This window comes from Octopus sinensis, linkage group LG21 (genome assembly GCF_006345805.1).
Source record: "Octopus sinensis linkage group LG21, ASM634580v1, whole genome shotgun sequence".
Classification (NCBI taxonomy): Eukaryota; Metazoa; Mollusca; class Cephalopoda; order Octopoda; family Octopodidae; genus Octopus; species Octopus sinensis.
In genome coordinates this window covers 14,299,285-14,316,784 of record NC_043017.1, presented here as the reverse complement: position 1 = coordinate 14,316,784, position 17,500 = coordinate 14,299,285, and the positions used below count along the sequence as shown (strand labels likewise).

The 17,500-nt window shown below is 37.1% G+C and overlaps 1 protein-coding gene across 2 annotated transcripts in view; it reads left to right on the top strand.

Annotated features, from left to right (window-relative positions):
• Positions 1-17,500, top strand: part of LOC115222732 (voltage-dependent calcium channel type A subunit alpha-1) — a 998,519-nt gene that overhangs the window by 871,532 nt on the left and 109,487 nt on the right. For both annotated transcript variants that reach the window (XM_036511821.1, XM_036511820.1), the window contains 4 exons: positions 6,263-6,352; positions 15,026-15,142; positions 15,971-16,036; positions 16,969-17,060. In XM_036511821.1, the coding sequence (XP_036367714.1) occupies positions 6,263-6,352; positions 15,026-15,142; positions 15,971-16,036; positions 16,969-17,060 (365 nt within the window). The remainder of the gene's footprint in view (positions 1-6,262; positions 6,353-15,025; positions 15,143-15,970; positions 16,037-16,968; positions 17,061-17,500) is intronic.

Sequence of the window (17,500 nt, the reverse complement as noted above, 5' to 3'; positions counted from 1 at the left end):
CAGATTCACTGAGTCAAATGTTTCTTAAGCTGGGATACACACTCCCACTCGTAGGGTGTGAGTATATATAGATACACATGCACACAAGTGACTGATCAAATACAAGCAGCACTGAACTCTATAGTTGGGGTTTTATTTATTAATAGCTTGACTTTTCCCCTTAAATTACTTAAACATGAACAACTCATGCCCACCTCCCAAGACATTTGTCTCCAAATGTGTGAGGAGCTAGCCGTGTGTACTTTTTTGCACACACGATCAAAGTAAGACCAGGGACCAAGTCAACCTGTTAATATATATTAATGTTTGATACTAAGTGTGTACTTGAAGAGTGGGGTAGGTGAAAGGTGAGGGAAAATGGCAAGACATCAATTGCAAAAACCCATCATGTGGTGAGGAATGAGCATGAAGTTAAAAGTTTTTGATGCCATTGGGTGGTACCTTGGACAAATATTTATACTGTAGCCCCAGCTTGACCTAAATGGAAATCTGTTTGAAGGATGGTTGCTGATGTTAAACTTAATCCTTCAGCTTGTTTTACAGTGGACCTGCACCTTGCAAACATTTGAGTCAAATCTCCAGTCTTTGGTGAGCTACTTACCATCTTCCTACCAGTATTGGAGCCCTTCATGAGGATCATGGACCTCACCTTCTCTAAATCAGGAAACAGAAAGAAATTCTTCTTTCTGTTAGTAGAGTTTAAAAACATTTCCTTTATCAAATTTAAAAAACAAAAATAAAAAAGCCCCCACTATTTTAAAAGGTCTGAGGCTTGAAGAACTGATGTTATTTGATGTGAAAAAATAGGCAGGGGCCTGAGGTATTTAGCAAATGAAAAATCATAATTAGCCCAACATTTTCTAACAGCTCCAGCGATACATTGATGTGAAACAGTTTCAACTAAGAATTGAAACTGAGACTCAAAACTTATTCCTCTCGCAACTTATTATTAATTTACACCATTTAAAAGCAGATAACTGTTCCTTTACAAAACATATGCAACCTGCTATTAGTACTCAAGATATATGTGAAGTTGTGAAATTCACATCTTTTTCAAGCACATTAACAACACATATGAAACAAAATATCACCTTTTGAAACTCAAGACCTGATTGCAGACATACTGCATATGAATAACTTATCTCTGTAGTCTCCATCACTCTTTTTATTCCGAAAGTTAAAGACTAAGGTTTAATCAATTCTGGACCTATCTGTTATAACAACTCTTTTTATAGAAATAAGCATTTGTAGAGATGCAACCTTTGTCCTCAATACGAATTGTCTCTTTCAATTCCTGTATCTCTGATTTGTTGATCGAAAAAGATTGCAGTTTATTTTTAAGATAAGTTTAAAATAATAAATCAGCAACAACCAAGAAATAATCACATTTTCAACAATTAATTTCCAAATACTGTTTTACATATATATATATAATATATATATATATATAGTAATTGTGCATATCAACCTATGACCCAGTTCGACATTTCAGAAATTTTGTTTTGTCTGCTGCTTTTATAGGAGTGAACATATTTAAGATTATTGTCTGGGGAAATCACAATTTACTTGTGTGTGTGTGTATATACACAGGGCTTGTGTGTGGGAGAGAACAAATAACTATTATATATATATAATAGGTTTGACCCAGTTCGACATTTAAAGTTTCATACATGTAGAAGCATCCATCTCATTCATATATATATGTGCGGGTGGCACGTAAAAAGCACCCACTACACTCACGGAGTGGTTGGCGTTAGGAAGGGCATCCAGCTGTAGAAACACTGCCAGATCAGACTGGCCTGGCGCAGCCTTCCGGCTTCACAGACCCCAGTTGAACCGTCCAACCCATGCTAGCATGGAAAACGGACGCTAAACGATGATGATGATGATGATGATAAGGTTCTGGTAGGTTAGAAAGACAGGTATTTCCAATGCAGCACTCAACCCGAGTTCTGGGTTACCAACACTGTTGGATTCCAGACACTAATACCAAAATTCTGTGGGTGCAGAAAAATCTTGGTTTCACAATGGTAAAACTGTTGTGTGAGTCTAGTGAAGAGTAAAATATAATCGAAATCAGAAGATAAAGAAACACTTTCTGACATTGAAAGCAGAGTTGGTTCAGAAACAATTCTAACTGATCATTAAAGATGTGTTAAAGTCTTCTTATTTGGATCATATATATATATATATATAAATATATAAATATATATATATATATATATATAAAGTGTGTATATGTAAATACACGCACATAAATTATATGAATTAAGCCTTTCGTTACTGTATTTTGAGATGCTCTGTGTTTCTTTCAATTACCTATAATATAACAAAGAATTTATTAAAATAATTTAGTTTTCATTCAACTAGTGTTAGGAACATAACTTGTGACTAAGGTTTGGTGGAAGATTTTTAATCAAAACTTATGGAAACAAGATATTTGTACTCAGAGCCAGTTTCAGCCAGTTTGCTAATGAAAGGGTTAAGAAGTATTCTATTACATTATTGTAATTTTTTGCTTTCTTTTGTCTTGAGCTCCAAAGTTATCAGATTTCTGTCCCTATCTTCTTTGGTCTGCTGCTTTTGCCCCATGGGCAGCCTTCAGTGTCACCTCACAGTTTTTTAACCTATGTGGCTGTCTTTGTTGTATGCAACATTTAATTCTTTTATAAGATTTAAAGGCCCACTTGGTGATTCTTGGTAAAATATTGGTGAATGGCATTTCATTAGTTTATAAGTTCCAATCCTTGTGAAATCTTCCTTGTGGTGCTAGGGAGGAGACTGCCACAATTAGCAGCTTAAACATTAACCCTGTTTACCTCAGCAGATCTACACAGCAGATGTACTCTGATAGCTCTCCATTAACAGATATTTTTTAGCAGGTATATGGAAGAGAACTACACAATCAAAACCATTCCGTCTGACTAGAGATTCCATAAGCATAACACCAAATCTTAGGTCAATTCTCTCAAATTGACTCTTGTAATGTTGCATATCAGTTACATTGAACTTTTAGCAATCAATTTTTAATTTATTCAAAGTTTTGAGGTAATTAACATGCCAAGAATCAAATTGAGACTTCATGCTCTTCTGTACTGTTAGAATAAAATTGTTATTTCTATACCATAAACCTAAAATCAGGTTGAGATATGCTGTGTTGCATATTTGTAGAATAGCTGAAATTGTTACCACTAAATGACTGACATTTAAATATTTGTGAAACTAAATAGTACAGGAAAATAGAAGTAAACAATTTCTAGTCTCTAATATTGAAACAAGAGGAAATAGTAGAGGGTCTGCAGTGTAAATGGAATCAGTAAAGTGACCACCACCCAGTAGGATTCAGGGGTTTGGTGGTAGTTATTGTTTTCTACCTTAAACTGGAATTATAATGTCTCATTTACTTCAAATTCTTGGCTGTTTAAAACACAAACACATTATAAAGTGAGGTTGATTGCAAAATTTCATCAATCAGCCTCATTAATTAAAATTTGATCAAACAAGCCTTGACAGAGATGAGAGAGTCCACCTCTTTTTAATTGTATATTCCACTCTACACCCAGTATTGAGTCCTTTTCTTAATAAATGTTTGTCATCGTTCATTAATGAATCACTGTGGCCCAGGATATTGCTGATAAGGATTTTGATAACTAGTCTCATATCTTGAACAGGAAAATTTATGAATATTTTGTTTGCGTTTTTGTGCATGTGTGTGTGTGAGAGAGAAAGAAAGAGAGAGTGAATGTGTGTGTGTGTGTGTGTTAGAAACTGTTGCTTTGTAACAATTATTTCAAGTTGCTTGCTCACCAGGAAGTCTTCAAAAGAGATTTTGTCAGCAAAGATTTTGAAAAATTGTAAATGGAATTATCATTGTTGTTGAGTGTTGTCCATCTATGGACGAGGCACCTGTTTGTCTACGTCTGAAGAAGTTCATTTCATTTCAACATTACAATTTTCTAGGCGAAATTTGTTATTTGTTTCCAAAGGAACATAAAATAACACCTGATTTAACTCACAAAAGGGAATCAGTTCATGAAGTCCCTGGAAGTTCTACAATACACACTCTGTCACATTTTGGATACCAAAAATAATTCTGGTTTCATATTTTTAAAACTTTATTTTGTGAAATCTCATCAGAAGCTCACCTGGTCAGCAGGAAATTTCAAATAGTGGGTACAATTAAACAATGGTTAAAACTCTAAATGCACACACCATATGTTTGTGTGTGTGTGTGTGTGTATGTGCGTGTGCGTGTTTATATTTATTCATCATCATCATCATCATCATTTAACATACATCTTACATACTGGCATGGATTAGACAGTTTAATAGGAGCTGGCAAGCCAGCCGACTGTGCCAAGCTCCAGTGTCTGCTTTGGCATGGTTTCTAAGGCTGGATGCTCATAAATATCTTTGTGATATATATGTGTGTGTATATATATATCACATTATATCACAATGATATTTAAAGGCAATCAGATAGAGACTGTTGTTATTTTCAATGTTGCTTAACTTCAATTGACATTTTCCCAACTGTACATGCTGTAAATTTCAAAGTTTTTGTTGTTTCAAGTCTTATATACATGGTGCTGTTGAAAGGAAATTGTCCATAGTTTCTCTGTTGAAATTTAAAAGTAAACATACTTCAGAAATTATAAATCAGTTTGAAAAGATTTTTTTTTTTAACTTCTTAAAAATTATTCAAATATCATCAACATTGTATCATTAAGATATTTTTAATATATCATAAAGATATATTATGATATTTTAGTGAATATTAATATATCATCAAGATATATTAATATATCATTAAGTACCTTAATATATCATTAAGCTATTTTTAATGCTGTTCAAGAAAAAAAATGTTGTTTTGTACCAAATCTTTGGTTTTATGTTGAAAAAAAGTCCTATTTGTCTATTGCACTCCCAAATCTTCTATATGAGAGAGATCCTTATACAAGTTGTAGCTCTTCCTTGTCATCAGCTTTGAGTTCCAATACTTGGTGTAGTCTGTGCTCTGTCCGTAAGTGAAATGTGGCAGTGACACCTCGTCTTATGCAACCTCAACAGTCTGGGTTTAAAATGGTGCTTTATGTTTATTAGTATTTAAGCAACTAGCAGAGTTGCTTTGTTAATTGCCTAAGGAACTAAACGTGACTGTTCTCAATTATATGTTGTATTGCATGTTAGCTTGCTCACTGTGCCGTATGCTTTCATTTCTGTTTTGAATTTTTTTTTTTTTTTACATTTTTTTACATTTTTCAAAAGTTCTTTATTGAACATTTAGTCTCTTTTTAAACTATTTTAAAATAGTTGAACCATTTAATTTGTAAACTTTTCAAGTTTCATAATTTCTTTCTTAATTTTTATTCTATTTTTAGCATCTCTTTAATTTGATAGATTAAAACTAATATTCCAAGTATTTTGCATGAATATCTTAAAGTAGCATCCTATGTTCCTCTGTCCAAAATGTTATTCTACTAAAACAAAATCTTATATCAGTATGTTGTTTGTTTTTCATTTAATATATTTCCAATGATTTAGTAATTATATTTATAATAGTTTCAATTTGTTGTACATTTATCATAATTTCATTAATTTAACAATTCATAAATTAGGAATCTAAGCTCATCATTGAGAATGATGTATCTAATTATAAATATAAAAAATTATAATGTTTAAGTGACTTCACAAGTCCTAGGCAGTTCTAAGTTTTTAACAGGAAATCCTGAAAATCACTTGTGTATATGTTTTTTTTTTGTTTTTGTTTTTTTTTCGATTCCAATATCTTCACAATAATTCGATAATCACTCTCTACTGTGGATATATTGTTTCTGTAACAGCAAGAACTCATTGGTTCTGCTGTTGTGATAGATTTAAGTTTTAGCTCGATGCTGCTTTATTCACCAAACATCATTGAAAGTCATTTTACTTTCATTCCTTTTTCCAATTGTATAAAATTATTTATTTGTAGAATAAAAACGATTCTTTTTGCTGTTGGTAGAATAAATTGAAGTCAGAGAACATTTGAATACATTTTATAGTAGCATGTAAATACCAGTGAGGGTTATAAGTGAAATATTTTTAAAATAATTTGAGCTAATTACTTTAAAATTAAGCATGAAGTGTAATAATATATTTTCTTCTTTTTTTGACAATTTAAATTTGTAATAATTTTCAAAAATAAAAATGAATATTGTAAAATGAGGCACAAATGTATTTTGAAACAGAAAATTTCAAGTAATTTTGTTTTATCTTTTAGAACTATTTCCGTGATCGATGGAATCTATTCGACTTTATCATCGTGATTGGAAGTATTATAGATGTAGTTACAACAAATGTATTATCTAGTGTAAGTATTTAGTTGAATATTTCCTTTTGTTACCCATTCAGACGATCAGAAATCACCATGCAACTCATGTACCACCCTGTTTATAAATTCTTTCAACAACAGATAAAAGCAAAGTATTGTCCACATTTTCGGAAAGTTTTACTTCAAAATTGGAAAACTTATTTATCAAGCAAAGGAAGACAACTCATCTGGCCATAATATTTAATAGGAATATTTTTTTAGCTGAAGTGAAGCCTAGTTCACGCTAGATATGAAACCAATGGGTTTTTTTCTAAACTGTTACGTTACACATACAATATATATATATATATATATATATATATATATATATATATATATATATATATACTAACAATAAGGAAAATTAAGAATTTGAACACCCAGACTTTTCACTTGGTTTCATCATCGTCGTTTAACGTCTGCCTTCCATGCTGGCATGGATGGGACGGTTTGACAAGAGCCAACCAAGTAGGAGCTTGCTCCAGACTTTTGTAACTGTTTTGGAAGGATTTTTACAACAGGATGCCCTTCCTAACACCAACCGTCTGACACATGTTCCTTATTATTAATACTGTGATTTTATACTCTAAGTAGCCAGGAAATCAACCATTAATATCGGATGGTAGTTTTTAGAAAATATACCTTAAAACGGAACAGCAAAAGAAACTGGCCTTGTCACTTTACATATAGTAACATGTTATCGGCCTGGATGTTCATATTCCTCCTCTAACCTCCCCTCCGACTCCTACTTTTCTTCAGTCCTTCATCTTTTCCCCCCTACTCTCTTTCCCTCCTCTTCCCTTCTTCCCTCTTCTTCTTTCTTCTTTCTTTTTCCCTCTTCCCCTTCTCTCTTTCTCTCTGCTCCCTCACTCCCCTTCTCTCCCCCTCCTCTCCTCCTCCTCTATCTACCACTCCCCTCCTTTACCCTCCCCCTCCCCCTCCTTCTCCTCCTCTCCCTTCTCCTCTCACCCCCTCTCTCCTCCCCTCACCCCTCATCTCCTCTCTCCTCCGCTCACCCTCTCCTCTCCTCCCTCTTACCCTCCCCTCTCTCCTCCCCCTCTCTCTTCTCTCCCCCTCTCACTCTCCCCACAACCCCCACTCTACCCCAACCCCCAGTTGAACCCACACCCCACATGGGCTTTCCCCACCCTCGCCCCCACCTCCCCACAACATCACACCACACTACACTACACCATACGACATTACACATCACATCACAACACCCACAGCACACCGCCCACACACCCATCCCCACATCTTTACACCTACACATACATACTCATATATCACAACACACCACCCACACACCCATCCCCACATCTTTACACCTACACATACATACTCATATATCACAACACACCACCCACACACCCATCCCCATATCTCCACACCCACACATACATACATACACACGTCCAGACCACCAGCCCTCTTTCACACGCATATACATACTCGCTTATACACACACGCACCTTCGTGTTGGGGCACCTTTGTTTTGGAAGTCACTTAACCCTATTATCACCCCTACTATCCGTCTAACGTCTGACCTCTGACCTCTGACTTCTGCCTGAAGTCAGAACGCCATGATAGACCATTAGCTCCTACACGCATTTTTTTTCTCTCCTTGTTTCTTTTCTGTGTATCTTTCTGTCGAAGAGCGTAGGCTCGAAACGTAAAAGACTTGTTTTATTTCTATTCCTGAGCGCCATACTAATACATTTGTTTGTTTGTACTCCACCTGCCTTCGTCTTTTGTTTATTTTCATAAACCTTCCCGTTATATATATATATTGGTAAAAACGGTAAGATAACAAAAGAAAGAAAGAGACTTCAATATTATGTAAATAGAGGAAATTTATCTGTAAAATAATATGTGACAATTATTCAATAGCCAAGAAAACACTCTGAGTTTCGGATGTCGATAACCGAAGAGATGGTGGTGTGGATTTCCACCTCGGCATCCGAAACTCAGAGTTTTTTCTTGGCTGCCGAATAATTGTCACATATTACATTTACAGATATATATATATATATATTGTTAGCCACTACACAAATTTTTTTTCTCTCCTTGTTTTTTCTGTGTCCCTTTCTGTAGAAGAGTGTAGGCTCAAAACGTAAAAGACTTTTTCTATTCCTGAGCATTATACTAATACATCTGTTTGTTTTGTACACCACCTGTCTTCATCTTTTGTTTTTTTCGTAAACTCTCACTATATCATCATCATCATCATCATCGTTTAGCGTCCGCTTTCCATGCTAGCATGGGTTGGACGGTTCAACTGGGGTCTGGGAAGCCAGAAGGCTGCACCAGGCCCAGTTTGATCTGGCAATGTTTCTATGGCTGGATGCCCTTCCTAACGCCAACCACTCCATGAGTGTAGTGGGTGCTTTTTACGTGCCACTGGCACAGGTGCCAGACGGGTCTGGCAAACGGCCACGACCGGATGGTGCTATTTATGTGCCACCGGCATGGGGGCGAGGCGAGGCTGGCAATTGCCACGAACGGATGGTGCTTTTTACATGCCACCGGCACGGGGGCCAGGCGAGGCTGGCAATGGCCACGAACGGATGGTGCTTTTTAAGTGCCACTGGCACGAGGCCAGTCGGGGTGGCGCTGGCAACATCCACGAACGGATGGTGCTTTTTACATGCCACTGGCATGGGGGCCAGGCGAGGCTGGCAACGACCACGAACAGATGGTTCTCTTACGTGCCACTGGCACTGGTAACTCAGCTGCAATTTCCATTGATCGATTTCGATTCTGATTCTGATTCTCACTTGCCTCAACAGGTCTTCACAAGTAATCCCATGTAGAAGGCCACGGGTTATGGTCTCACTTGTCGTGCCGGGTCTTCTCACGCACAGCATACTTCCAGAGGTCTCGGTTTCTAGTCATTTTCTCAGTGAGACCTAAAGTTCGAAGGTCGTGCTTCACCACCTCGTCCCAGGTTTTCCTGGGTCTGCCTCTTCCACAGGTTCCCTCAACCGCTAGGGTGTGGCACTTTTTCACACAACTATCTTCATCCATTCTCGCCACATGCCCATACCAGTGCAAACGTCTCTCTTGCACACCACATCTGATGCTTCTTAGGTCCAGCTTTTCTCTCAAGGTACTTACACTCTATCGAGTATGAATACTGACATTACACATCCATCGGAGCATACTGGCTTCATTTCTTGCGAGCTTACGCATATCCTCAGCAGTCATGGCCCATGTTTCACTGCCATGTAGCATGGCTGTTCGTACACACACATCATACAGTCTGCCTTTTACTCTGAGCGAGAGGCCTTTTGTCACCAGCAGAGGTAAGAGCTCTCTGAACTTTGCCCAAGCTATTCTTACTTTAGCAGTTACACTTTCAGCACACCCGCCCCCGCTACTGACTTGGTCACCTAGGTAGCGGAAGCTATCAACTATTTCTAGTTTTTCTCCCTGGAAAGTGACAGAAGTTGGTCTCAGAGCATTTTCAGTGTTTATTGTTCCTGAGCATCTGCCACATACAAAAACCATCTTCCTAGTTAGCCTTCCTTTGACATTGCTGCACCTCTTATGTGTACATAGCTTACACTTGGTGCATCTTATAGAGTTTCTACCTACACCTTTTCTACAGATCGAGCAGGGCCACCTACCTGAAGGCATTTGAGATTTGTCTACCTTCCTACTTATTAGGACTTTGGTTTTAGCTAGATTGACTCTAAGGCCCTTCGATTCTAATCCTTGCTTCCACACCTGAAACTTCTCCTCCAGTTCTGATAGTGACTCAGCAATTTGAGCAAGGTCATCAGCATAGAGGAGCTCCCAAGGGCATCCTGTCTTGAATTCCTCCGTTATTGCCTGGAGGACTATGATAAATAGGAGGGGGCTGAAGACTGAGCCTTGGTGGACCCCTACCTCTACCCGGAATTCTTCACTGTACTCGTTGCCAACCCTCACCTTACAAGCAGCATCCCTGTACATGGCTCGCACAGCTCTCACTAACCATTCATCTATCCCTAGTTTCCTCATTGACCACCAGATAAGGGATCGGTGGACCCTGTCGAAGGCTTTCTCCATGTCCACAAAAGCCAGGTACAGGGGCTTATCTTTGGCTAGGTATTTCTCCTGCAGCTGCCTTACCAGGAATATAGCATCAGTGGTACTTTTCCCTGGCACGAACCCAAACTGCATCTCATCTAAACTAACTCTCTCTCTAATTAGTTGGGCTATGACCCTCTCCGTAACCTTCATCACCTGATCCAACAGCTTGATACCTCTGTAATTATTTGTATCTAGGGCGTCACCTTTACCTTTGTAGCAGTTGACTATTATGCTGCTACACCAGTCATTGGGTATGACTCCTTCGTGTATCACCTGATTAACTATACAGGTGAATACAGTGGATATTATTATCCACTATGAAAGGTTGCTGAATAAAGAAAATGAATGGGATAAAGAGAGTTGACTCGAATGTTGACCCAACAGAGGGACCAGCTATCTGAGTTGACAGTTCCTTGGTAGTTAAGGCAATTAGAAGCATGAAGACAGGGAAAGCCCCAGGCCCATCAGAAATCACTGCAGAGATGCTCAAAATATCTGGTAGTGTCAGCTATAGCCTAGACACCTGTGTATATATATATATATATATAATATATATATATATATATATATATATATATATATATATATATATATATATATATATATTATATATATATATATTATGTAAATAGGGTTAAAATCCAAGCTGTGTCCTCTTGAAGTACTTATTCCAGTATTCCAAATCGTATGCAGATGTTATATTTGTTTGAGGTATGCAGAAGAGTTGAAAATTCCAGAAAATATTTTTTGCAGATTATTTATGAAAAGAGGAGATTGAAAGAAAATGTTGATCTTATTCACCATTAAAACAGTTTCATTTGCTAAAAAGAATTACAGAAATTGTACATGTAGTGGAAACATGTAGGATATCTTTGAGGAAAAATTCTCCAGATAGGGAATCGAGTAGTATTTGATTCTCCGTCTGAAGAATTTCTTATAGGAAATATCTTATCATGTAGGAGAAATATATAGAATTTTGTTATTCCTTTTAGTAAATGAAATACATGTAATGGTGAATAAATAATACCAACAATTTTTAAAATCTCCTGTTTTGATGTGTGTGTGTGAGTGTTATACACTGAAATGTTTAGAAATGTATTCCATTAGTGTTACCCAAACACATTTGCAACAATACACAAATTTGTAATTCAGATTTAACTGCAGTCATTGGTTTCAGTGTGTAGTTTGCAAAGCTGTGGGTCACAGAACAATTCTGAAAATGTTACAAAGACAAAACCTTTTGAAATATATTATGTAAAATGGTAATGAATATATTACACAATAAGCCATAGATTGGCTAGACAGGTATAAAGATCACAATACAACATTTATTTACTACAAATAAAACAAAGGAATATTTCCACAAGAATTATATTAAATGCTAATATTTTTTATTAAATTTCTGTGAAACTGTACTTTATTTAAATATATATATGAAAAGAAGGTCAGGAAATTATTGATTTGCCAAAATAGGTCATGGAAAATTATTGATTCTAAGGAAATTGGGTTGTGATGGTAAAAGATTAACAGTTGGTGTTCTGAACAAATTTTGATAGTCATTGTTATTATTGTTAATAAGGCAGAAAGCTTGTAGAATCCTTAGAACATCAGACAAAATGAGTAACAGCTTTTCTTGTAACCCTCCAGCTTCTGAGTTCAAATTATGCTTGACTTTGTTTCCCATTCTTTCAAAATTGATAAAATAAGTAACAGTTGGGCACTGGGGGTGGGGTCAAAGTAATTGACTGACCTTCTTTCCTGAAAACTGCTGGCCTCGTGCCATAGTTTGCAACCACTAAAGTTATCAAGAATATTATTCTGCTGTAGTTTTAATCAGTGATGGGACTTCCAGAGTAGAATGTCAACGTAAATTTACTTTGCATGTTTTTAGAAATGCACCCCACCTGATGATGATTCGTGTCCAATGTGACCTGCTTCTTGTAAAAGGTTGCTCGTACCTGGTTTAAATAAAACAGGATTTTAAATTGTTTGAGAAAACCAAAGTCAGTCTGGGTGCATGGCTTGGTGGTTAGCACAGGTGACTGACAGTTGTAAGGTTGGGAGTTTGATTCCTGGCAGCACATGGTGTCCTTGTGCAAGATGCATTCTTTCAGGTTGCTCCAGCTGCCACTCAGCTGGAAAAAATGAGTTGCACAAGTAATTGAAGAGGGGCTAGCCTTATCAAACTGATGAGATGCAGTTTGGGTTGGTGCCAGGGAAGAAGCACCACTGATGCTATATTCCTGGTAAGACAGCTGCAGGAGAAATACCTAGCCAAAGATAAGCCCCTGTACCTGGCTTTTGTTGACATGGAGAAAGCCTTCGACAGGGTCCCCCGATCCCTTATCTGGTGGTCAATGAGGAAACTAGGGATAGATGAATGGTTAGTGAGAGCTGTGCGAGCCATGTACAGGGAAGCTGTCAGTAAGGTGAGGGTTGGCAATGAGTACAGTGAAGAATTCCAAGTTGGGTTAGGGATCCACCAAGGATCAGTCTTCAGCCCCCTCCTATTTATCATAATCCTCCCGGCAATAACAGAGGTATTCAAGACAGGATGCCTCTGGGAGCTCTTCTATGCTGATGACCTTGCTCTAATTCCTGAGTCACTATCAGAACTAGAGGAGAAGTTTCAAGTGTGGAAACAAGGATTAGAATCGAAGGGCCTTAGAATCAACCTAGCTAAAACCAAAGTCTTAATAAGTTGGAAGGCAGACAAACTACAAATCCCTTCAGGTAGGCGGCCCTGCTTGATCTGTAGAAAAGGCGTAGGTAGAAACTCCATACGATGTACCCAATGTAAGCTATGGACATATAAGAGGTGCAGCAATATCAAAGGAAGGCTAACTGGGAAGATAGTTTTTGTATGTGGCAAATGCTCAGGTGCTATAAACACTGAAAATGTGCGGATAACAGCTTCTGTCACATTCTAGGGAGAAAAACTAGAAGTAATTGATAGCTTCCGTTACCTAGGTGACCAAGTCAGTAACAGGGGTGGATGCTCTGAAAGTGTAGCTGCTAGAATAAGAATAGCCTGGGCAAAGTTCAGAGAGCTCCTACCTCTGCTGGTGGCAAGTAAAAGGTAGACTGTATGACACATGTGTGCAATGCTACATGGCAGTGAAACATGGGCCATGACTGCTGAGGACATGCATAAGTTTGCAAGGAATGAAGTGAGTATGCTCTGCTGGATGTGTAATATCAGTGTGCATACACAACAGAGTGTAAGCACCTTGCGAGAAAAGTTGGATTTAAGAAGCATGAGATGTGGTGTGCAAGAGAGACGATTGCACTGGTATGCTCATCATGTGTTGCGAATGAATGAGGACAGTTGTGGGAAAAAGTGTCACACCCTAGCAGTTGAGGGAACTTGTGGAAGAGGTAGACTCAGGAAAACCTGGTATGAGGTGGTGAAGCAAGACCTTTGTACACAGGGCCTTACCAAGGCAATGACTAGTGACCGGGACCTTTGGAGATTTGCTGTGCTTGAGAAGACCCAACAAGCCAAGTGAGACCATAGTTCATGGCCTATGCCAGTGGATGTAACCAGCCCATTTATGAATACCCCTCATTCATTGGACAAAAAACCTTGCTTGTGAAGACATTGAGGCAAGTGAAATCAAAATTGCTGATGTGGCCGATGACAGTACTGCCTGATTGGTACTCGTGCCAGTGGAACGTTTAAAGCACTGGCACACTTATGAGTACCCCTCATTCATTGGACAATGAACTTTGCTTGCAAAGACCTTTTGAGGCAAGTGTAAACAAATCGAAATCGCTGACATGGCCAATGACAGTACCACCTGATTGGCACTTGTGCCAGTGGAACGTTAGAAGCACATCTGAGTGTGATCGTTGCCAGGGCCGTGGATTGGCTCCCGTGCCAGTGACACGTGAAAAGCACCATTCAAGCATGATCGTTGCCAGCATTACTTTACTGGCACATGTGCTGGTGGCATATGTAAAACAACATTCAAGTGTGGTCATTGCCAGTGCTGCTGGACTGGCTCCCATGCAAGTAGCACATAAAAACACCTTTTGAGTGTGGTTGTTGCCAGAACTGCCTGACTGGCCCTCATACCAGTCACGCATAATAGCACCCTCTACACTCTTGGAGCGGTTGGCATTAGGAAGGGCATCCAGCTGTAGAAACTTTGCCAGATCAGATTGAGCCTGGTGCAACCTCTGGCTCACCAGTCCTCAGTCAAACTGTCCAACCTATGCCAGCATGGAAAGCAGATGTAAAACGATGATGCTTAAGGGGTATGGGTGTTTTTGGAGCCCTCGGTCACTTGCATGTTAATTCCATGAGCAGGCAGTTCCATTGATTGGATCAACTGGAACCCTCGTCATCGTAACCAATGGGGTGCCAGCTTAGAAAACTATTACAATTTTTAAATATAGGATTGTATAAAGGAGGAAGACAAGGCAACAGCTTATACTTTACCTAATCTTTTGATATTCCAGTGTTAAAATCCCTTTACCAATAAAGAATGACTTTTATTTTTTGATTAACAGTTTTGAAATATTATTTAGAAATATGAATTCTCTGTGTGTTCTTTTGGTTCCAAACTTAATTCACAACATTTTCTCTTTCAGGCGTCTTCCTTTCGAACAGGAAGTTTCAGGTTATTTAGAGCGGCACGACTTATCAAGCTACTACGTCAAGGTTATACCATCAGATTACTATTATGGACGTTCTTACAATCCTTTAAAGTAAGTTTATCATGATTTCCTTATTAAAATTATGAAGTTGGGATGGGATTGAACCCAGGATCATGAATTTGTGAATGAAGTAACTTACACATCTAACCATTTCACTGAATTGAAAATGTTTTTATTGCATCTTGCCATAATTATATAATTTACAGTTATATTTTGGAAGAGTCATATCTGCCATTTATGTTTATTAATTACCATATTTTCTGGCATACTAGTCAAATTTTTCAGAAGAAAATTTACTATAAAGCAAAAAAAATTGAAAGGTAGGTAGACTTAAATACCAAGACAACTTGGTATAAAAAAAATTTCATATGAAATACAGCAGGATTTGGTAAGGTATTGACACTGTTTGAATGTTTGCACTACATCCTGTATCAACTTGTATGTGAGAAAATATGGTATCTGTTTTATTTGCAATTTTAGATAACAAAATCTTTGTGAAATAATTACAAGAAAAAATGCACTATTCCATTTTAATTACTTTTACCCTAAACTTGTTGAGATCTCATAACACTGACATATATCCACAATTGTCACTCACACCTACTGAATATCACATAATCCTTCCTTTCACTTCCACATTACTACTAATAACCTACTGAGCTTATTAATACTGAAATATGTTTGCAGTTATCACCTCTGCCTGCCAAATATTACACTATACTCTCCTTTACCTTACTATCTTTGCTTCATTTTCATACATCTGTAATTATAATTATCTAAAATCACCCATCTTCCATCATTAAATATCTCTTTATTCCAGCCACGAATTCTTTCAAAATGTCTCTAAAATATTCCAAACTCCTGTCTTATTTCTTCCAGGCCTTGCCGTACGTGTGCCTTCTGATTGCAATGCTCTTTTTTATTTATGCCATTATTGGAATGCAAGTAAGTGGACCATTCCTTTATTTCTAATTCCACATAACTTTTCTCATTCTAACAGGCAAAGACTTCATCATTCTTCATAAAACTTTTGTTTTGGAATTCACTTCTTACAATGAAATTCAATAGATGTATTACTGTTAAAATAAACTTAGTTTTGTCCTAGGTCAGCTCTAAATGAGGAGATCTATGATCAACAATGACCATTCTGGCCATCTTATATTTCTAGGACTATTTGATCCAACTTTCCTTTCCTTTCCCAGTATAGTAGGGTATGATATGAGGGTGATTGGGCTGCTATTTCTGGTAAATCGAGCAACCATTTAGAGGTGCTCTCATTAAAATTTATTTCTGAGTGTGGATTTTATAAACAAATCTCATTTGGTTTTCTCGTTGTTTATGTTAAGAAATAACTGAATCACTCACACACAACGAAACCCTGCAGAATTTCCTCATATTATTATATTAAACTGCTGAGTCAGTGAAATTTGTTTTCTTTTGTTTTTTTCTACTCAAAACCTTTATCCACTCATTTTAAGATATGTTAATTACTGGAAATAATTTACTTTTGCTTGACAAACTGGTTAAAACTACTCCTAGAGCAATGGTTTGCCAAAATTGTTAGAGAATTCAACAAAATGTTGCTCTGGCTCTTTGGCTACGAAAGTTGTCTTTGCTTTTCATTCCACCAAGATTGATAAGATATCAGTCGTATACTGGTGATTTATTTATGTATTCTTATAAAGCATCTTAGGCAAGAATGGAATTATAGAACTAAGATTTCTTGCCTCCTATAGAAATAAATTATATTAACAAAAATGTTTTTAATATGGCCAAACAAAAAAAACAAAACATTTATTTTTAGTGGGAAATTTGTCTTGTGATAGTTTTCTACATTTATATTTCATGTCAATATTTTATTGTTTCTATTCTTGTAGGTATTTGGGAATATTCGACTTGATTCAAAGACGTCCATTAATAGGCATAACAATTTTAGGTCATTTTCTCAAGCTGTTTTACTACTGTTTAGGTAAGTAATTAAAATCAACTTAATTAATTGTTCTTATACCTGTTTGAAGCTGCTATATTGAGTTTGTGGTTAAATGTAGTTCTGCAATAAGGTGTGATAGTGGCTGTATAGTTGAGTTCTTTGAGCTTTCAAGTTGCCACTGAACATCTTGAGGTGATACCTTCAACTATATGTGAAAGATGAATGACCAGCAGTGTTAGAGAAGGAATGAGATTTCATACAAACGAGCAACAGAAGAAGTAGTTGTGTGTAAACATTGTGTGTTTGTATGTGTGTGTGTGCTCTGTGGAAACCTAAATATGAACGGATGTATAGTGAAGTGTATATTATCACCATTTTAATAAATATGTGTGAGTCTTTGTTTTAATTAGCAATGAATGCACTATTGATTCATATGTTCCTGGTTTACTGCTTTATGTTAACATCAAATTACTGTTTGT